The sequence below is a fragment of the Crocodylus siamensis genome, chromosome 1 (assembly GCF_052110815.1).
Source record: "Crocodylus siamensis isolate JL-2025a chromosome 1, ASM5211081v1, whole genome shotgun sequence".
Taxonomy (NCBI): Eukaryota; Metazoa; Chordata; order Crocodylia; family Crocodylidae; genus Crocodylus; species Crocodylus siamensis.
In genome coordinates this window covers 58792481-58814191 of record NC_143395.1, presented here as the reverse complement: position 1 = coordinate 58814191, position 21711 = coordinate 58792481, and the positions used below count along the sequence as shown (strand labels likewise).

General features: G+C 46.8%; 1 protein-coding gene across 1 annotated transcript in view; it reads right to left on the bottom strand.

The window, feature by feature from the left end:
• DDX43 (DEAD-box helicase 43) overlaps positions 1-9863 on the bottom strand; it is a 53382-nt gene extending 43519 nt beyond the window's left edge. The window contains exons 1-5 of the mRNA XM_090034952.1: positions 9429-9863; positions 8364-8419; positions 7060-7192; positions 3861-4010; positions 263-344 (exon numbers count right to left, since the gene is read on the bottom strand). Of these exons, the coding sequence (XP_089891078.1) occupies positions 263-344; positions 3861-4010; positions 7060-7192; positions 8364-8419; positions 9429-9732 (725 nt within the window). The 5' untranslated portion in view covers positions 9733-9863. The remainder of the gene's footprint in view (positions 1-262; positions 345-3860; positions 4011-7059; positions 7193-8363; positions 8420-9428) is intronic.
• Between the last annotated feature and the right edge of the window lie 11848 nt (positions 9864-21711).

Genomic DNA, 21711 nt, shown 5'->3' with positions numbered 1-21711 from the left:
TAAACTGAGGAGATGCATCACATCTGCTGTTCTCACCTACCATATAAGAAGTCTGGTGGATAAACCATGATTTGCTCTTGACAAATCCACAAAATAGTAATGTCTATCAACTAATATTCAACCTGAAATAAAGATCTGCAGAACTGTTGCCAGAAACAACACTTTAAAATATTCAGAAACTGTCATACTAAGACCTATCTACATGAAAGTTTACAATTCCAATACATGAGCAAATATATACTTTCACACCAAAAAATCTTACCGCCAATTCTCTACTTCTTCTCGTGACATGGAAGCAACCTTTGGTGATTCTTTGTAGAAGTTTTTCTCAACTGGAGGTAAATCTTAAAACAAGAATTAGGAAAAAGACAGGCTGCTATAAAAAAAATAGTTTTTGAAGATTATACTATATGCATCTTCTAAAACAGGGATGGCCAACCCACAGCACACGTGTGGCACCTGTCATCAGGGAAGGGACAGACAGCACAGGAGCCAACAGGCAGGAAGCCAAAAACAAAGGAGGGGGAATTGGGAGGATAAAGCACAGCAGTAGATTGGGCAGAGGAAGGATATCAGAGTGGCATGCAAGGAGGGCATAGAGCTAATTTGCTGAAAAGGTGGTTCCCATTGTTCTATAGCATACTAGTTTAAACAGAAATTCTTGCAGATAAAAGCCTAAAAATATTATAATCAAAATTTAAGGTTAAAAAGCTCAAAATGATTCAATACATGAATCCTCACGTACTTCACACTACAAAACAAATTAGAAGTAGAAGCCTTGCTGGGAATATAGAAACAGAATAAAATTAAGGGAAAAAAAAAATCAAATTCTGTATAAAAAATTACCTCTCAATTATGAGTCTTTAAAAATATTCTAACAGCTCACATAACACTTTACAATAAACAAGCAGCTTTAGTTGAATACATAAAAAGCACAAGTGACCACTCAGAACAGTGGTTCCCAACCTTTTTAGAGTCAGAGCACCCCAACTTTATTAAATTTAGTAGCAGCCCCAGTTGAGAATGATTAAGGGTGCTGTCTTACTTTACCTCAGTGGTTCTCAACTGCCAGTGACCTGCTACTGCCAGCTAGTATAAGACCCCCAGACGTCTGCTGTACAGCCAGACCAGGAAGGGCTGTGGCATGCAAGTGCTCTCTTGCCTCATTAGAATTCTCTGATGACCCTAAAGAAGGTGGGAGAGCCAACTTGTGCTGCAGCCCTTCCTAGTCTGGCCCTGTAGTGCCTCTTTGGCTACTGACACATTATACTTAATACTAGATTAACTTGTTAATCACATCTTAGTGACCTGGACACACATTCATTCAATTAATGGCATGGTAAAACCAGGCATAAGCATCAAAGTTATACAAAATGCATGTATTAACTTTGTCACTGGTTCTGATCACACTTTTAACTGAACGTGTGGTATGGCCAGTGCTCCCAGACTGAAAAGGCTGGGAGCACTGGTCAGCTGAGCAGAGATCCTAGCTGGGGGAACAGCTGGGAAACCTTATCAGCTGACAGAGCTCTCAGGTGCAGGACCACAGGGTGCCCCTTCCAGAGTTGGGAGTTCTATCACAGACACGGCTTCTAGCTACAGAAGCACATGGTGTGCCCCAGCAGGATTTGGAGCTCCCAGCAGTAGGTGCACCACATGCCTCCATGGCTGGGCATCTCAGCAACAATCAGAGCTCCAGCAGCTAGGAGATCCGTCAGCTGATGGGGCTCCCAGCAACAGGAGTGAAGACTGTAAGTGCAGAGGAAATCTGGGATCATGATTCTGGGCTCAATCTGATTTGCAACATGGTTCTGTTGCTCAATAGTATGCTTAGTCCCTCAACCTACATGTTGCATGACAAGAGGTGCAACTGTTGGGATTGCACATCAAATCCTATTGCATCTTCCTTTTAGGGGGCTGAGAAACAGATACATGGGGCAGGTGGAACTGTAGCATCTGCCTGTTTCCTTGAGGAACATTGGGGAGGGGAGAGGTGGGGATGGAAGGTGCAGACCAGTAGGGGCTGCAGCATTAGTCAACTCTTCTTCCTGTTTCAGAGTTATCAAAGAACCAGTGAAGCAAGAGAACATATGCATTCCACAACTCTTTCTGATGTACATCGACTTCTCACATGGCTACCACCTTGGCTGCAGCACCCATGCTCTGGCATCCCTGTGGGGGTTGAGAACCACTGACTTAGAGCATGTCTATACCATGGTGGTGGCATACCCCGCCACTGCCTAGCTATTCCCACACACAAACACAGAAAAATAACAACAAAGATACTCATGACTTGATTGGTTAACCATTGACAAAGACACAAGGCAGGTCTACAATCCAGCTTGGTTGTGTATACTTAAAGCACAAGATACATCAGTAGTGGCCAACCTTTTTGGCAGATGTGCTGTAAATTAAGCTCTGTGCCCTCTCCACACAGTAGAATAGAGGCAGGATGCTGCTGTGAGAGGTGTCACTCCTTCCCTGGCCTTGCAATTGCTGTAGTTTTATAGTGAGTGAAAATCCAGAATTCACTAGTATCTTCAGGATTAGGCCTGGCTCTTGGCAATAACACCTACATAATAAACCTGGCTCTAGGAGTGACACCTCCTCTCTCAGCAATATCCTGTTCCCACTGCCTGCATTCTGGCACTTCCCTTGACAGACCAGGGCTTGCACACCACACACAGAAGTTGCCTGTAGCATATATGACAAAGGATTTATCACCTCCAAGATGTATGCTTACCCTAGTGCTTCTCAAGCTGCCTCTTACCCATTTTCTCAGCTAGCAGAGGACCACCATAAGGAAGACGGGATCATGAAAGCAGCTCTCTATCCCCAGGGGCAGGAAACAGAAGCCAGAAAAAGGAGAGGGAGCCCAAGGACCCTAGCAGCAGCAGAAAGAGTAGCTGGGAGAACAGCTGAGTGGGAGCTCACAGGTCACAAGTTAATTCCAGACAGGCTGTGCACAGTTCAAGGGCCACAAGTCAGACAACCCTGATGTAGCCCATGTTATGATGTTACCCTGATGTAGCCCATACACACTGTTCTCTCTAACAGATCTTCAAGATGACTTGTTTCAAGTTTCATCATATTCCTGGCAACTAGTTATTCTTCAGTAATCCTGGAAGGTGCAAACTGGCCAGAATTTGTATTTCCTGATTTGAGGAGGACTTCTTATTCTTTCTTTGGCTGGCCTGGAGTGCCTCCTCATCACTTTCTTGTTTCCTTTCCTTCACAGACTCAGTAACAGAGCTACCCTTTTTACTCGCCCCTAAAGTTTCTAACTTTTTAACTAAATGTAGCATGAGATTATATTCACAATACAGCAATACACAGGGGACGTAATTCACTACTAACAAAACACCTAAGTCTACATCCTTGAGGTATATGCTTCCTATGCAATTTTGATTATTTATTAATACTTTGCTAGGAATTAAAAACTTTCATCTAAGACTTTCTAGAAAGCTGGATTGTTATGCCTTTCTTACTTAACCTAATAAATTTATGTAATCATTTAAACACTATCCTGAACAGTTGCTAAGTCGACACCAGTCTAATAGTATAATTGGGCCTTCTTCCAACCTCACTTAGGCCCTTAAAGATGGCCACCACCACCAAGAGCATGCACAAATAGATCTTTACCAGTATATTTCCAAGTTTGGAACATGCCTGTGAGTGGCAGTGGGAAGAAGACACTCCATGTCCCACAAGATATGAAGACAGTGAAGAATATGCAGCCCTGTCAATACATCATAAGCTAAAACCGTTTCCACCTGTAACAGATTTGTTAAGTGCAAGATATCTAAGACCATATTTTCAAGCCCAGGATCACATGCTCTTTCAAAACCTGCAATACTAACCTGCCCACTTCATGGCTTCATATCTAGCTTTATTTTCTCGTAGAGATGCCCAGTCAATCACCGATTTTTGTGGGACATTTCTACACTTTACAAAATCACAACTGCTCTCACGGGAATCATTATAGCCGAAATCCTGATGTTTGAAGAAAGCTGTTGGAGAGGGGGGAAAAAGTAGAAAAATAAGGATTTGGGATAAATCCTCTCGAGAAATAGATGATAAATCTACAAACAGTTTTATTTCAGGACAGAAAGATCTGCAGATGCATTTTTAGGAAAGGCAAAAAAGGGAAAGAGGTTGGGAGCATGGGGCACTTCAACAATCTTTGGTTAGTTAACACAAACACTGATAGGATTTCCAGCAAGTCCCAAGCAGACCAATCGGGTAGAATGAAGGCTTACTTGGGTTTTGAGGAACTGAATGTAACCTGGAATAAAACAGGAATTGAATTCTCAGAGTGGCAGACTGCTTCTTTCAACCCCTGATAAAGTTTCTACAACAGTTAACAAAAGCATGAATAAATTTCCCCAAAGATATAAGACATGTATAATGCCTTTATTTAAACTGATTTATTAAATTAAAACTGTTTTCTGGGAGAGCTATGAATTATGTGCAACACAGATACTCGAGTTCCAAAATTTAGTGCCATCTCTCAACCTCATCCTCATTTGGTTTACTGTGCTCCTAAACAGCAGCTTGCAATTAGCTGCAACATATCCTGCAAGTTTAAAGAACCCAATACTGAGAATTTCTAGCTGCTAGTTTACTACTTTCTCCAGGCATCACAGTATACAACTCTTAAATATTCTATTTCCGCCCTCTCAAAAATGTGGAACCCAACTCTCAGCTCCAACTTCTGCCTTCCCCTTCAGTTCCTCAGACCAGAGCTGAAGATGCACATAACCTTTGCCAGCTTACAAACACACAAAACAGCCATAAGCACAAAATCAATGTTACAATACAAAACAGCTGTTACTCAGCTATATACAACACAAGTATAGGAATAACACACATGATAATTTCTCACTTTATTACACTGTAACATGAAACCTTACTTGATCTTTTATTCCACAGTTGTCTGACTGGCACCACATGCAGCCCCCAGTGGATTAAGCTGTGGCCACCAGGCTCTGCTGCCAGGGTCCTTGGGCCTCTTCCTCCTCCTCCTCTATCTTTTGCTGCCTGCCCCCACACTTGGAAGCAGGCCCACTTGCAGTCAGCAGCCTGGGGACTCAGGGCACTGGTGCATTACAGTGGGGGAGGAGTAGAAGGCTACATGGCACAGTGGGTGCCTGGGGGCTGCAGACAGCCCTCTTTACTTTTCTTGGGAAAAACCCATGCAATTTACCTATGCCAGTGGTCATCAGAGCCTCTTGAAGTTGATCCTGGGCTGGCTGAGCATGTCATGTGCACATGCCCACTCCTTTAGCTCAGCAGATCAGTCTGTGGGGGAGGGAAAGGGCAGAGGCCCAGGGGGCACGTGCATTGGGGCTCAGGGCACAAAGTGCAGCCCGCTGTTACAGCCACCTCCACCGGGCACAGATCGGAGGACGTGTGCCCCCTCCAAACGTGGGGCAGCACTGGTGGCTGCAGGTAGGGAGTGGGGGCAGGCCCTGCACAGCCAGGGCGGGATGGGGTATGGAGCCACAAGTGGCTTGTCTGGGGGGTGCAGAAAGGGGGGCATGCAGCCTGGGAGGGTGGGGGGGGAATCTGCACACAGGGCAGGGCAGGCTGAGGCCAGGGAAGCTCCGGGCTGTTCTCAAGCTGTGTGGTTGCAGTGGCGGTGCTGGGCCATACCTCCCCCCACCCAATCCTCACTCCCAGTGCTGCTGCCACGTGCAGTGCGGGCCAGGCCTGGCAGGAACAGCTTGGTGCAGCCTACCCGCTCCCTCCCCGGAGACATGGGAGTCGGGGGCTGGCAGGCGCAGGGGGAAGGCAGCTGAAGATACAGTCTGCAAGGTGCATCGGGCTGATCCCATTAGGCCAGGCCTGCGCTTCACTCGTCTTAGATGGTGGTGACGCTGTGAGTGGGGACGCCCTGCTCCCAGTGCCACCACCGCAGCTGCCTGGTTTGAGTGCAGCCCAGCCAGGAAGAGCCCAGAGCTTCCCCGGCTCCAGCCCGCTCCGCCTGCCCCATGTGCAGACCTGGAGGCAAGTGCTCCCCCGTGCCGTGCCCCCTCCCCCCAGAACGAGCCGCTCCTGGTTCTGTCACTTGACCTACCCTCACTGCTGCTGGGGGGCGGGGGGGGCATTGAGGCCTCAGCAGTGAGGGAGGGAGTAGGATAGGGCTGGGGCTTCAATCTGCCATGCCTCTCTCCCCCACCCCCAACAGCCCTTTCCCCTCCCCCCTCCCACACTTACCCGCTAGGCGGGAGTTGGGGGGGGGCTAGATCTTCGGTTCCTCTTAATTTCCAAAAGTGATCTCCAAGCTAAAAAGGCTGTAGACCACTGACCTATGCTGTGTTCCCTAATACAAAAGCATAAATAAGTAGAGCTGGAAGGGACTTCTGAAGGTCATCTAGTCCAATGTATGATAATTTCTAACAAAGGTTAACAAATCTACTCTTAACCTCTTCCAGAGATGGGAGATTCCACCTCTACAGGTAGCATGTCACAATGCTTAACCTCTCTAAAAGCAAAAGTTCTTCCTGATGTTTCTCTTAAATTTCCTTTGCTGTAATCTAAGACTACTACTCGTCTTGCTCTTGGTGTCCAGAGAACAGTCTATCATCCTGTTCATACACACCCTTCAGATATTTGAAGCTTACTTTCTCTTCTCAAGACTAATTAACACCAGTTCTTTCAGCCTTTCCTTGTATGTCATGTTTCCCAGACCTCCAATCATTTTTGTTGCTCTTCGCTGGACACTTATTTGTCCACATCTTTAAGTGCAGTGACCATATACATGTTAAGAATTATCATGCAATGAAGTAAAGACTGTGACATAGTATATTTCTATATTTGCTGAAGGTGCGTGGGAACAGTATATACGCCATTTATGAAGTTAAAGAAGATACCCTAACTTTATTCAGGCTTTAATGATTCCTGATAATGCCAAACAAACCTGTAAGGCTGCTTAAAGCAAAAGTTCTTGTATTACAGTACAGCCCATAACCCCCATCTTGGCACAAACTACAATTCCAATGTTATTAAAAAGCACTTGATTCAGGAAAGACCTGGGGTGCAGCATATATTTCTTACCTTTCTCAGTTCTTTCTGCTGGGTAGGTTTGGCTGCACCTTTTAACAAGATCATCAATCAACATTTTTGCTTTGTTCTGTGTAACATCATTGCCAAAAATCTTTACTTCAGCCTCATGTTCTCCCCTTATAATCTAGATTTAGAAAGCTGTACATTATTAGGTAGCACTCCACTCATAAATTATAACATATGCATATAATTCCATTCATTGTTTTTTCTTTAAGTTTGGTATTAAGCAAAATGTATAACAAATGATGGGGTTTCAAATTTTATATTTTGTTCATTCTTATTGTCGCTTACAAGAAAAGGAAACACCACATTACCAAACTGTCTTTTACAGATGGAATAAATGTGTGTGGTCATTTTCTTGTTCTTAATTGTTCTCCCCTCCCCCCAGAAAAGGTGCAACAGTGATAATATAAGCAACCTCATGATGAAGAATTGGTCAAGAAACAAGTTTCTCAGTTAACCCTACAGCTATTACTCTGGATAACGCTTCTGGGCTTTAGCGGTTGCCACATGGGGCAAGGAAGGAATTTTTCCCCTCCTGTGGCTATGTGTGTCAGTGTTGTTGGGTTTTTTTCCAAGCCATCCTCAGAGGCACTGGATGTTGGCTACAGCCAAGGCTGGAGATTGGGATTGAGCTATACTAATGCTCCTGCTAGGAGTTAAGTCATGAGGTTGCAAGCTAGAGGGTCCTACCCCTCCACTCAGGGTCAGACTGATTGCCTTATTTGGGGTCAGGAAGGAATTTTACCCTATGGTCAGATTAGCACGGACTACTGGGGGGGTTGCCTTCCTCTGGCCCTTCTGGAATCTCTTGAAGAATATTTTTGGCAACCTTTGCTGCAGAGCAAGGTGTTGGCTGTTATGGTCCCCCTGCTTTACCCAGGACCGATTTAGGCAGGGGCGGGCAACTATTTCGGGCAGAGGGTCGCTTACTGAGTTTTGGTAAGCCATTGAGGGCCAAATGACAGGCAGCCAGGGGCAGATAAATATTCATTTCCCAAATTTTTTAGGGGCCCCATGGGCCAGATTGAATGGCCTGGTGGCCCACATCCGGCACACAGGCTGCATTTTGCCCACCCCTGAATTAAGGTGCTTTATCAGGGCTGACTGTGTAGTTTTGGATTTGTACAAGATGGTTTGGTGAGGGATGATCCTGCCTCAGGTAGGGGGTTAGACTAGATGACCTCAAGAGGTACCTTCCAGCCCTACTTCTCTGCTATGATTCTCCAAGAAGAATCAGCACGTTCTGGACAGAGCCACAGCAAAAACACTTGCCCAAGCATGGTGCGCCTTACCTGTATTCTTGACCCCGATAAATCCTCCAGTTCCCTTATTTTAGCTCCCCCTCGACCTATTATAAAACACGTAACACAGATTACACCAATCCTGCCCTCATCCCACCAGGCCCTGCATCTCAAAATTATCAGTCACTGCCATTAGAATTTTTTTTTTTTTTTTTACTATGCCAAAATGAACATCTAAGGGCCTTCATTACATCTCATATCATGAGCTGCCAAATGTTGACTGGCATTAATGCTCCAGTTTAGAGCAGTCACATGTTCAGGCAAGCAGAGGCCTGGAGAACTGAAAGGTAAGAATCCCCCTGCCCCATTCCAGCCTTCCCCTCGATGACCCAGACCTGCCCACTGTTCCCCCTTCCCCTTTACTTGTGGCTGCTTGTTCTGAAGGAACAGGCAGAGAAGGGTTTATCTGCTGGCCCAGCCGAGATGCCAGGCTGCTTGATGCTCTTCTGTACCTGATCCCAGCCCAGAGCAGTAACACAGGCAGCTGGGCAGCCGGTTAACTCTGCTCCCCTGGGGCAGACAACATGGATAGTGGAAAATAAAGGGGGTTGGGGGAAGCAGTGGGCCAGATCCAGGCCAGCGCAGAGGGGGGGGGGGTGTTCACACTAACATGTAGCCTGGAACAGTTATACTTTTGTGCCACACAAGCTAGGCAGCACTTATCTGATGATCCTGTCCCACAGTGGCATAACTTTGAACCACCTAACCAGTGCTTCAGACTAGTTTCAGGTGTTAACAGAGAGACAATCCAGGGGCTCAAAGCTCCAGGAGTGCCCCATATTACCCTGTAATAAGGTCCTTACATTTTCCCAAGAGGGGCAGAACCCAGCCCACCAGCACCTTTAAGGGGGCAGGTTTGTGGAAACTCAAGAGAAAGAAAGGGTGGGAGGCAGAGAACACCCCAAGGCAAACACACGGGGGTGCAAGGCAGAGACCCCTCCCACCCCACCGGGGCAGGAGGCGCCTGGCCTGCCCGTCCCCTTGCAGTGCTGGACAGCCCCCGCCCCCGCCAGCCTGCCCGTGCGCTAGGCGGCGGAGGGTCGCAGCGCTCCGCACCTATGAGCGCCCCGATGACAGCGCTGTCCAGGCGGAATCGCAGCGGCTCCACGCCCTGGCCGCCCCACTCCCCGCAGCGCTGCCAGGTCCGGGGCCCCCGGGCGGCTGCAGAGTCGGCTTCAGGCACGGGCGGGCGCCAAGCTTCCCGCCGCCGGCCGCCCCGCACCTTCGCCCGCTCGGACCCCAGGCTCTGCGCTCGCTCCCCCCCGCCCGCGCACAGGGCCGGCAGCGGCCGCCACTCAGACAGGGCAGCGGGCCCGCGGCCCCCGCCGTCGCTATCACCGTCCGCCTCCCAGTCTGACATGGCGGAGCCGTCGCCCTGGCTCTTGCGCCACGCGGAGAGCTTTCGGGGGAGCTAGGTGGAAAGCGCTCTGATTGGCCCGAACGCTGCAGCTCCTGCGACGCGATTGGCTGTTTTGCCGCCAAGGGCTCTGAGGCGGGAACGGCTAAAATGGCGTCGCCTGCCCTGCCATCAGCTGGAGAAGGATTGATGGCGGCGCAACGTCTTCCCAGTTGCGGGACTGAGCAGAGGCCTCGGGCGGTTCCATTAGGTGCCTCCACAACGCATATCTCTTTGATATGCCCGCGCTCCGGCAAACAGGGATAAAGTCCAGAATAGTCCTGGCCTCATGAGGACATCTATGCCCCTCCCCACGCAGGAAATCATAGGCAGCCTTGTCTGATCTTAAATATGCAACGATCTGTACTCGTATTCAAATATGAAACCGGACGCTCTAAATTATCACGTTTGCTGAAAAAAGTGACAGTACACTGAAAAAAATTATGCAAATGATGTAAAAATTGCGGTTCGTTTCTCGGGAGGCGGAAAAAACCTTCAGCCACAGACACACTCTATTAGCAACACAAAAGGTATATATTTGCAAATAGGGTCAGAGAGAGAGACAAAAGATGAAACACTCTGCTGCCCCCGAGGGAAACTGCCCAGCTGGCTTTATCCCCTCTCTCCTGACCACGTGTGCAGAAGGAGGAACTTTTACAACTCATTTCCGATTCATACAAACATGTATGTGAATACGTCAAATCATGCGTCGCATGTGTATTATAATTAACTACTTAAGTATGCGGGGCGGATAGGCTTATATGTATTAATTCATTGCGCATGGGTAGAAAATATTTGAGGTTACAAGAGTTTGAATTTTTCCTTGCTTCAAGGCTAGAATTGCAATTTACTCTTATCTGCATGAGAAAAGCTGAGGAGTATATGCTTTTCTGTAACAAAGAGATAGTAACTTTGCAAAACAAAGAGAGAGTGATACCTGAATACAAAGAGCTCTCAGTAGCTCTCCCAGTTCTCTCACCAGGGAGGGCTGACAGCTGCGCTGTTTTAACAAGACTTATTGATAATGCATTTTTAATAATATTTCTAACACAAATAAGCCTTATTTACTTTCTCTTGCTTGCTGTATCCCCCAGTCAGTGAGAAATGGGTCAAAGTTGAAGCGTTTCTTGGTTTGAAGGCGAGCACTCATGAGAAAGTGCTGACAGCAAACCCAGGAGTTGGTTAAGACTCCCTGAGAATGACTTGGGGTTTGAATATACTGCGTTAAGTAGCCGACTCAAAAAATGATCATACATTTTCAGTGTTACTGATCTTGCATCATAAAACAGTTGAAATTATTATACAAATACAGTAATTATCAGGCACCTGGCAACACTGATCATACGTGTCATCGTGCCCCTTCCCTCTGGGGTCATGGAAGTACCACGCGTGAACCCACAAGAACATGAGAGCTGCCATTCACTGGGTCAGGCTCTGGGTCCCTCTTGCCCTGGCTTATGTGTCAGCTTCACTTGGTGGGCATTGGCCTATGTTCCCAATGCATGTCAAATAGGTTTGTGCCACGCAATGGCAGAGAGCGGCTGCCGAAAGAGAGAGTGAAAAGGGCATGACAAGAGTTTTTCCGCTGTTGCTCTTTCACTTGCAGCCTCCAAGGCTACAGATGAACAGCAACTTTCCCCACATCCCTTCCTCCACCTGGAATCTCGTCCCCATAAGCCGTTGTTCTCAACTGGGGAGCAGCAGCACCTGGGGGTGCTGCCAGATCCTCTGAAAGTAGGGTTGTCAGCCCTCCAGGATTGCCCTGGAGTCTCCAGGAATGAGATATAAATCTCCAGGAGACTGCTGAAAGTCACCTGGGAGATAAATGAAAGGGCATTCATTAAAATAAATATTGAATCTGATTTATACAGTAGTCCACTGGGTTTTTAAAATGTAATAGCAATGTGTGTTTGCTTTCCTGATGTAAAGTCTACACACCATAATCTGTAACTGATATACGCAAGCACTCAGGCATATTTGCGTTGTGTGTTGTGGGCACGTTGGTGTTCTGTAAACCTCCCAGAATAGATTCAAACAGAGTTCACCCTATGTGAAGGGTGCCATGATGCATGAGGAGCTAAGCAGATAAGGGCAGGTTCAAGCTTGTCCTTACCTGGCTTATGTCCCACTTCCATTGCCTGGTCCCTCTGCAAGGCAATAAGATCTGTAATATATAAATTAGCTTTTGAAACTGGGTGCTCCGCAACTCACAATAGTTAGGAATGAGTGCCTCAAGTCCAAAAAGGTTGAGAACCTCTGCCTTAGAGCCATTCTCTAACCATGGAGAGTTGTGGGATGCTGCTCGAGGGTCTCCTTTGGCATGAACAGAGATGGGGCAGCATGATATCCTGTTGCTACTGTTTAGATTTTGAATAATATGCGTCTTAAGGGGAAGTGGAGGGAGATGAGTGGGTATGGGGTTAGCTATGGTCTTCCTGTGAACAAGGAGATATGGTTGGAAGAGACTGTAAAGGAGGGAAAGGACCCCCCAGCATGTGGGGCAGGAGGAGTAGGAGTGGGTAGGGATGTGCAGGGCAGAAAAAAAAATGGCTGCTGTTTTCAGTGGGTTGCAAAGGGAGGCTGGGTTGGGTGGTGGGGAGAAGAGGGTGGCCGTCTTGGTCAGAGCCTGGGGAGCAGAAGGAGTTAGGGTAGACTGCTTAGAAATCTGGAGGTGGAGGGGTCTTTTTTTGTATTTTATTATAATATTTTACAACATTTTAATAATATTTTACAATATTATAATTCACAATATTTTTGTATTTTATTTTAATATTTTATTCTGCTTTTGTAATTTTTTGCTGTGTATTACCTCTCTTGAGCCTTTTTGGGGAAGGGTTGCATATAAATCTAATCACACATAAATAAATGTACACGGGTATGGTGGTGCTGAGGTGATGTAGTTGCAGTGAGGGACAAGAATTCCTGTGGGTGATATCTTTTATTGGAACAACTGCATGGTTGGGACAGATATAGGCAAGATTTTGGGTATCATGGTACTCTTCCTCAACCTTTATGAGAGAAGCAGATTCCATCTGTTACAGCTTCCATCTGCTACTTAGCTCTACTGTGTGCTTTTCTCCCAGGCTAGGGACAGAAACTGGTTTAAACCTGTAACCAGAACGCCAACGTGCCCACAACACATAATGCAAATATGCCTGAGTGCTTGCATATATCAGTTACAGATTACGGCTAGGGACATACATTACACATAAACCAGTTTAAGTCATCAGAATAAGTTCAGTGCACGTAAACCAGTTTCAAAATGGCTGAAACTGGTCTGAGATAAACCTGGATGAATGTAGTCGTGGGCAACTCGAGCCACTTTAGTCACTTGCCTCCCCCTGTGACCAGTCTTGCCAACTGGTGGGGGGGTCCTCCTGTGGCATATCCTGCTGACTGGGGGGGAGAGGGGGTCCCCCATGGCCAATCCTGCTGACCAGGGGGAGGGTTCCCTCGTGGCTGATCTCACTTCCCGGGGGGACCCCCATAGCCAATCCCGTGGCAGCCAATCACTGCAGCTGCTTCTGGAGGTGGCTGCAGCTGGTACTGGGAGTGGCTCCAGCAATCGGTCGGCGCTTGCAAGGGGGGCACTAGTGCTCCCACCTGCCTATCGCCTAAGCGGTGAGCGCAGCTGGTCTGGGGGTGCACCAGCACTCTCAGGGGATGTGCACCCCCATGCACCCCCTACGCATAGCCACTGAATGTAGTATCAGACTTAACTGATTTATCAGACATCGCTTATGCGATGTATATCGCAGACTCCTTGCTAGCTTAAGTTAAACCAGAGACCCCCAGCATCCCGACATGCTCTCTGGGGTGGGCTCTCTTTTCCAGCCCAGCCAGTCTGGCCCTGCCCCTCTTCTCCCCAGCCAGAGCAGGGGGAGGGGTCCCCACAATGATCTCTCTGGGCTTCCACAGAGGCTTTGTCTTCTACCAGGAGCAGCCTAAGCCATGGGCTACTGGTGCCTCTTAATACTGGGGGGCACCAGTGGCTGATCATCAGCTGGGTGAAGTGGGATCCCCCAGCGGCCAATCACCGACTGGTGGAAGTGCCAGCAGCAAAACTGGAAGTGCTGCTGGTTTTCTCTTGTGGGGGGGCATGGCCACATGCACCCCCTACGTGCCGCCAGTGGCCTAAGCTCTGCTGTAAATGCAGTAAGCAGAGATATTTAAATAAAATCTGTGCCAAGTGCAAAGAAAAAAGGTCAGAAAGCCAAGGACTGTAAGCAAGACTGGCACTGCAACTGGTGCAGGGAAGAGGGGCATGTCTTTAAAGATTGCCCCATCTCCTTCACAAGCAAGGCAAATTACAAAGAAGTTCTTCAGGGTGGAGTTCGACCCAGAGCTAAACAGAAAGAAGGTGGGGGAAGAGACCAAAATGAAAGTGAAGTAGAGATCCAGGCAGTGTTCTGGAGTTCACATTGTCCCATATGGTCAGCCTAGAAGCCTCTATATTTCATCTTCATGCCAGGGTGCCCAGGTGGGGTGCTGCACTTCCTGTCAGTGATCCAGAGGCGGACTACCTGTCTGCACACTGTCCTCTCATGGTGTGCTACAGATGGGAAAGATGGAAAAATATGTCCAAAGGGTAATGTTGGTAGAGAAAGTTAGGGACAAATATGGTATCTGGGTGGGGTCTTGGAGGGCATGAATAGTGTTAGAAACAGAAAAGTGGAGCTACAGATGGGAAGGCATGGGACATATAGCAGCAGAGTGCTGGGAGTCCCTCAAATGCCCTGTTTGTATGGCAGAGGTATCATAGGTGCCCAAAGCCTTTGCAAGTATAGTCAGACTCTCTGAGGAACAGTAAAATCTGGAGGAAGACAGCAGAGGAGAGGAAGAGTTGGAGACAGGTAGAAATGATGGAAAGAACCCTGCAGGAGGGCGAAACAGAGAAGGAGGGGGCAAAATATCTGTGATTGAGGCAGTGCAAGAGGAGTTAGGAGATCGGAGATGGAATGGAAGGGAAGGTAGGAACAGTAAACAACTCAGACACGGAGGATTCTCCACAAAAGAGTTTCCTGCCCAGAAGAGCATTCCATCTTTCCATTTTTGTGTGAAATATGAAACATCATAACCAGAAGGAAATATAATTCTACATCCTGCTTACCACCAGATAACTTTGAGGTAAAAAGACTTTTTCAAGTTTTCTTTGAGCCTAATCTGCACAAAATGAACTGTTCCTAACAGGAGACTAACACACACACAGCTCTCCTGTGAAATATGAATTTTCATTTCTTCCTAGGGGAACTTTTACAACCTTTGCCATCTCCTATGCCCAAAAGCCTTCAAATAAAGATTTTTTTTTGCAAATATCTAGTTGGTCTAATAAAAGATTTCAGCTCTGCCATGAGTTTTGATTCCTTACAGGGACAGGCACACTCATTTTAAAACAAGCGTAAGTGACATTAACACTAATTTCACTTAATGTCAGGAGTATCTTAACAAAGAAAAGATGGGAACAGATTGAACCAAGTAAGGGCAGACATAATCTGCCTACAATAATGTGATATGACAGGGGGGAGGGTTTATAAATCCCTTGAGAAAAGGTGGAGATAGGGACCATCTTGGTAGTCAAGGACAAATGAGAACAAAGTGGGAGGGGTAGCGATATTATTTAAGAACCAAAGCAGGTAGAAGTCATCAGTGGCAGATTGCAACAAATGATGGGAGAACAGAATTAGTAATTTTCAATGTATATGCACCATTGGAGAGGAAGGGAAGGAATGAACCACTTTGAAAGCTTAGCAGTTTATATGGTGAGTGAGAGACTGTGCATAATAGTGTGAGATTTCAATTGTATAGCGAATGTGGGTGACAGAACAGGGGAAGGAGGAAATAGAGCTTTAAACAGTTCATCCAGACTGTTAACAAATATAATAAAAGAAGAGTCATGAAGAGATGTGTGTGGACAGGGTGGAAAGTTTTCACTAGACTAGACCCCAGTGGAAAGAAATAATCCAGAACTGACTTTCTGCTTGTATCAAAAGAAATAGGGATAAGGAAGAAAGAAACACATGGCTTTTAGTGATCACTGGATGCTGAAAGTAGAAATGAGTTTTGATAAAAGCCTCATGAAAGGGAAGGAACTATCAAAGTTAAATGCTGTTACAAGATGAAGAGATATGTCAAGTATACACAAGACAGTATGAGGGGTAAAGAACATGCTGGGTTCTGTGGTCCAGCATGTGGGACCTGGCATGGGAGACAGCACTGTGCCACAACCCCATCTGCTGATGTTGCAACCCCATTTGGGGTTGCGACCCACAGTTTGGGAACCACTGAGTTAGAGATAGACTTTCGATGGAAAAGGTGCTAAAGTATACATCAGACTATGGAGAAGCGATACAGCCTAAACTAAATAGATTGAAAAGCACCATAATGGGAGTGGGACACTTCAGGGACTTGGAGAAGTTGGGCCTTCAAATATGAGAGATAAATCAGAGTGCTAGGGATCTTGATGGACACTGAAGGGAAAGGTAATACAGCATGGGAAAAAGTGATGGCAAAGCTATGGCAAATACTTTGGTTATGGCCTTGAGGTACACTATCCTTTGCTGGAAACATGTCAGTGTTTAAGGCTGTGCTACTGCTGATTATTCTGTATATAGAAATTGTATTCCCACCAATGTGGTGGCAGATAGTAAAAGTACAAAGGGAAATATGTGTGATCTTCTGGAACGCCAAAAAGAAAAAGGTTGGCTAGCGGTAAAGTGTACAAAGGAAGAAAGATGGGGGAAAAGGCAGCTGCCAGACTTGGGATTGTTCATCTATGTGAAATCTGTAAGCATGATATGGAAGGCAGTAGTGGAGAGAGAGGGGAAAGCAGCGTGTATCACCCCATTTCATGCAGCTGCAATTTTTAGGAAATAGGGAGCATATCAGACCTTTTTGAAGAGTGTATGTGTGTGGCAACCACTGAGTCATTACATTAGGATGGAAGGATTCATGCAGAAGTATAAAGTAGGGAAGGTAGGGCTGGAGGTCCTGAAGGATCGTAAGAAATTGATGAAAGTGGTAAGGGAGAGAGACAGGATGGTGCTGGTGGGAAACTTCACAGAAAGACAAGAAGGTGTGGGGAGCGGTGGCGGGTAAACAACTAAAAGGTAAACATACTGACCTAGTGTGGATGGTTGTACGAAATAACTTGCTGGTGAGAGAAATACAGTACGGATGGGGCTTAACGAGCTAACCAAGGTGCCCAAAGGAGAGGTGCGCGGAAGCGAAAACAGTGGGACGTATTGTGGGAGTGTGGGAAAGGGTCCACCGCTTTCTGAGTGTCACCAAAATAAACCTGTTATTAGCACAGGTGGTACTATATGGATTCATACCAAAGGGACCAAAGGAAATGTTATTAAGAACTTTATTAGCACATGTTAAAACTAGTTTATGCAAAGTAAGACCCTCTGGGTGTTTAAGGGGTTAACGTTCACTGAAAGAGAGTGCCTGAACTGAAATACTATGTCAGGTGGGACAAGGAAGAGATCAGAGACGAAGACATGGAGAAGAAGTGGAGGAAAAAGGACTGAACACACTTGTATCATTACTCCAGCAGAGAGGACTAATGCGAGGGACAAAGAGTTTTAGGTGCGTGCTCAAGTAATGGTTTTTCATGGGGTTATATATGAAGAAAAAGATTTCTGTAAAGGTTTGTTTTTTGTGGGAAGTTGATGTATGTTGTTTAAACGTTTAATATATATAGCTGTATATTTTTTATATGTAGTTGTTTCTATGATATGAAGTCTTGGGAAAACAAGGATACTTAATACGCATAGCTTTGTAAGTGTAGGGTGATGTGTATGTTTAATAAAATTTGTAACAAAAAAAAAAAAGGGTTCCCATCAGCACCTCAGCCTTTTTGACTACGATCATATAGTGCAAGCATTTTTGGCACAAAGGGAAGCATGTCAGGCCTTCTTGCTCTGGCCCTCACAGTGCCAGACGGGTATTACAGTACCTCTAGGTCTGATGCCATTGTTAGAAATATTATTGAAAATGCATTATGAATAGTGTTGTTAGAACAGCACAGCTGCCAGCTCTCCCTGGTGGGAGGAGGAGGTTGGAGGAGAAGCTACTAAGGGCTCTTTGTATTAAGGTATCACTCTCTCTTTGTTTTGCAAATTTACTATCTCTTTGTTACAGTAAAGCATATACTCCTTAGCGTTCTCATGCAGATAAGAGTAAATTGCAATTTTTAATGGTCCTGTCCTTGGGGCAGAGAAGGTTTGAACTTTTGGTAACCTAAAGTACTTTCTGAGCAGGCGTAATTAGCTAATGCATATAAGCCTATCCGCCCTGCATACTTAAGTAGTTAATTATAATGCACATGCGACGGATGACGTGACGTCATTTCATATATGTTTGTATGAACCGGAAATGAGATGTAAGAGTTCCTGCTTCTGCACACGTGCTCAGGAGAGAGAGGATAAAAGCCAGCTGAGAGTTGTCCTCAGCGGTTGGAGTGATCCTTTGTTTCCGCTCCAACCCTATTTGCAAATATACCTTTTGTGTTGCTAATAGAGTGTGTCTGAGTCTGAGAGTTCTTCGCCTCCCGAGAAACGAACCGCAGCCATTTCTGCAACAAATCTGGCGACTCCGCTGGGACCTTCTCGTGGACTACCCCGAAATCCGGCGGCGGGGCGCCTCCGGTACCAGGGGACGTGCGCACCGAGCCGACTTTTTGGGCTCGCCCCTGGAATTTGAGGCATGGGTCGGGATATTCGGGAAGTTAAAGGATCCTGTGCAAAATTCTCAGTTTCTGGAGAGGTCAGACACACTTTGGTATTTGGATCAAGATCTCTGGGGTATCTGAGTGAGTATACAAATTCCCTTTGCCCAATTTGGTTCTGGATCCAGAGCGGGGGGCGTGCATGATTGCTGGGGAATTTTTTGTTTGGCCTCGGCTTTCAGTAAACCCTCTGTTATAAGGATCTTTTGGTATTTGGTGTGCCTTGGGCGCACTCTTGTGGGCAAATGGGTACGAGTCGCTCTCGTGTAGAAAATTCAGATGCGCCTCTACAATTCATGTTACGTCATTTTAATAAATTTGCAAAGCCGGCCGATTACGGAGTAAAAATGAAAAAAGGTGATTTAATTAAGTTTTGTCAACTCGAGTGGCCAACATTTGGGGTCCACTGGACCCCGAAAGGATCCTTTGTGCTAAAAGAAGTGATAGCTATCCATGAAATTGTTATGCAGAGCGGGTATTGGAATCAGTTTCCTTATATTGATTGTTGGTTGTGGGTGGTTCAAAATCAGCCACCTTGGATTAAGAATTACTTAGTAAAGTCTCATGTGATGGTTGTTAAGGAAAAGACTCGAGAGGGACTGCCTGTACTCCCTGAGTCTGATGAGGGGGGAGATTCTGAATTGGCTGAGCATCGGACCCGCGCTCCAGTTGCCCTGTCAGGTAGCGAAGATGAGTCAGACGCCTCCTCGGGATCCAGTCCCTCTGCACCACCGCCCCCTCCCTTAGGGAGACCATCACCGACATATCAAAGCATACCTAATGATTTAGAGCGTGAGCCTCAGCCAAGTGCCCCATCTGAATCGGGGAATAAGGGTTATTATTTGCGCAAGCCTGTAGAGTCACAGCCGGTGCTGAACTGCCCGATGCGAGAGGTTATTGGGGAAGGGGGCAATGCAACTTTTGTCTACACCCCATTTAGTACTTCAGATTTATTTAACTGGAAGAATCAGAGCCCCTCTTTTCGTGAAGACCCTGAAAAGATGAGGGACCTGTTTCGATCTATTGGGCAGACTCATCGACCCACTTGGGCTGATGTCCAGATGATGCTCCAGACCCTCCTAACCCCGGAGGAGAGGAGATTAGTGTTGGGAACAGCAGAACGTATTGCGGCAGCCAGAGTTGAGTCAGAGGGTGCTGCTGGTCGTACTCTGCGTGATACCTGCCCTGTTGAGGAGCCAAGATGGGATAATCATACTGCAGAGGGAAGAGAGCTGAGTGCATGGTATCTGGGAATTATAGTGGAAGCAATGGGAAAGGCAGTGCCTCGGGTTACTAATCTGTCTAAGTTGTATGAAGTGAGACAGGGAAGAGAGGAGGATCCCTCAGCTTTCCTTGGGAGGCTGTATGAGGCGTTTCACAGGTTTTCGGATCTGGATCCAGAAGCCCCAGATAATCAACGCATGGTAAATCTTATGTTTATTGGTCAATCTGCTGCTGATATCCGTAAGAAGTTACAGAAAACTGAGGGAGGTGCTAGGAAACCGATTTCAGAGCTGGTGGAAATTGCATATAAGGTGTACGGGAATCGTGAGCAAGTGCAGGAGCGCAAGGAGGATAAAAAGGCTCAGCGACAGATGGCAGCACTAGCAGCTGCTATAACTGGAGGTAACCCTGGAAAGGCTGAGATACAGAAGGGGAAAGGAGAAAGAGTGGGAGCAGAGGTTTGTGCTTATTGCAAAGAGAAAGGACACTGGAAGAGGGAATGCCCGAAGTTGAAGGAGAAGAGAGAGAGGGAACCGAGAGGTCACCTCATGCGGGCAGAAGAAAAGGGTGAGGATTCAGAATGAAGGGGACGGGGATCTAAGACCACTACCCTTCGGGTTGGAGCCTGAGAAGATCCCATGGTAACCATTAGGGTTGGTGGCAAAAACTTTGAAGCCTTGGTGGATACTGGGGCTACATTTTCAATGATTCCAGAAAAAACCCCCTGTGCAGGAACTAGTGAACAGCATGTACTTGTGGAAGGGATTGAGGGAACGCAATCCTGACTCCCTGTTTGTAAACCACTCCTCACCAAAGTGGGGGACCATTTGCTCGAGCACTCCTTTGTGTATTCTCCAAGTTGCCCGGTTGCACTCCTTGGGCGGGACTTACTCACAAAATTGCAAGCTGAGATCTTTTTCAGAGACGATCAGATGGTGGTCCAGCTACCTGTCAAGCAGAGCTTGAACTATCAGATGGCTCTCCTGGAGGACCGATGCCCTGCAGTAAGTCCAGAAGATCACATGACTGGAGTAGACCCCTCGGTATGGGCTGATGGAACCCCTGCGCGAGCTAAGTCCGTCTCCCCGGTAAGCATCGTACTCAAGGATGGGGAGGGGCCCGTTCGGGTAAAGCAGTACCCACTCAGCCGAGCGGCCAGAGCTGGACTCAAGCCGTTAATAGAGAAATACAAGAGGTGCGGATGGTTAGTGGAAGGGTCCTCACCCTATAACACCCCCATCCTTGGAGTGCCGAAGGCAGATGGGGTCTCATACAGACTGGTCCAAGACCTACGAGCAGTAAATAAGAAGGTCCTTTCAGACCATCCTGTAGTCCCGAACCCTCACACGATTTTGACACAAGTACTGGGGGAAGCTGAAATATTTTCAGTGCTAGATTTGAAAGATGCTTTCTTCTCTATTCCCCTTCACCGAGAGAGTCAAAAATTGTTTGCTTTTGAATGGGAGGATCCAGATACTTTCCATAAAGCCCAACTCATGTGGACAGTTCTCCCACAAGGATTCGTAGCAGCCCCCCATATTTTCGGACTTGCCCTTCAGAAGGACTTGGAGGAGTGGAAGGGATCACACCCCGCAGTGACTCTCCTCCAGTACTCCAGCCCAAACTTGCAGCTCTGCGAGGAAGCCACCAGGTCACTCCTAAACACTCTGGGGGAAAAAGGATATAAAGTCTCTAGAGAGAAAGCCCAGATATGTCAGCCTGAAGTCACATTTTTGGGATATAAGCTCTCAAAAGGAGTCAGAGCCCTGAGTGCAGATCGCATACAGGCAATCCAAGGTCTAACCCCACCTAAGTCACCCAAGGAGCTGTGGGCATTCCTAGGGCTAACTGGGTTCTGTCGACTATGGATACCAGATTATGGTGGGAAGGCTAGACCACTGTATGACTCCCTGACTAAGGAGAGTCTCACTAAATGGAAATGGAATAAAGAAATGCAGCATGCCTTTGATCTGCTGAAGGCAGCATTAATC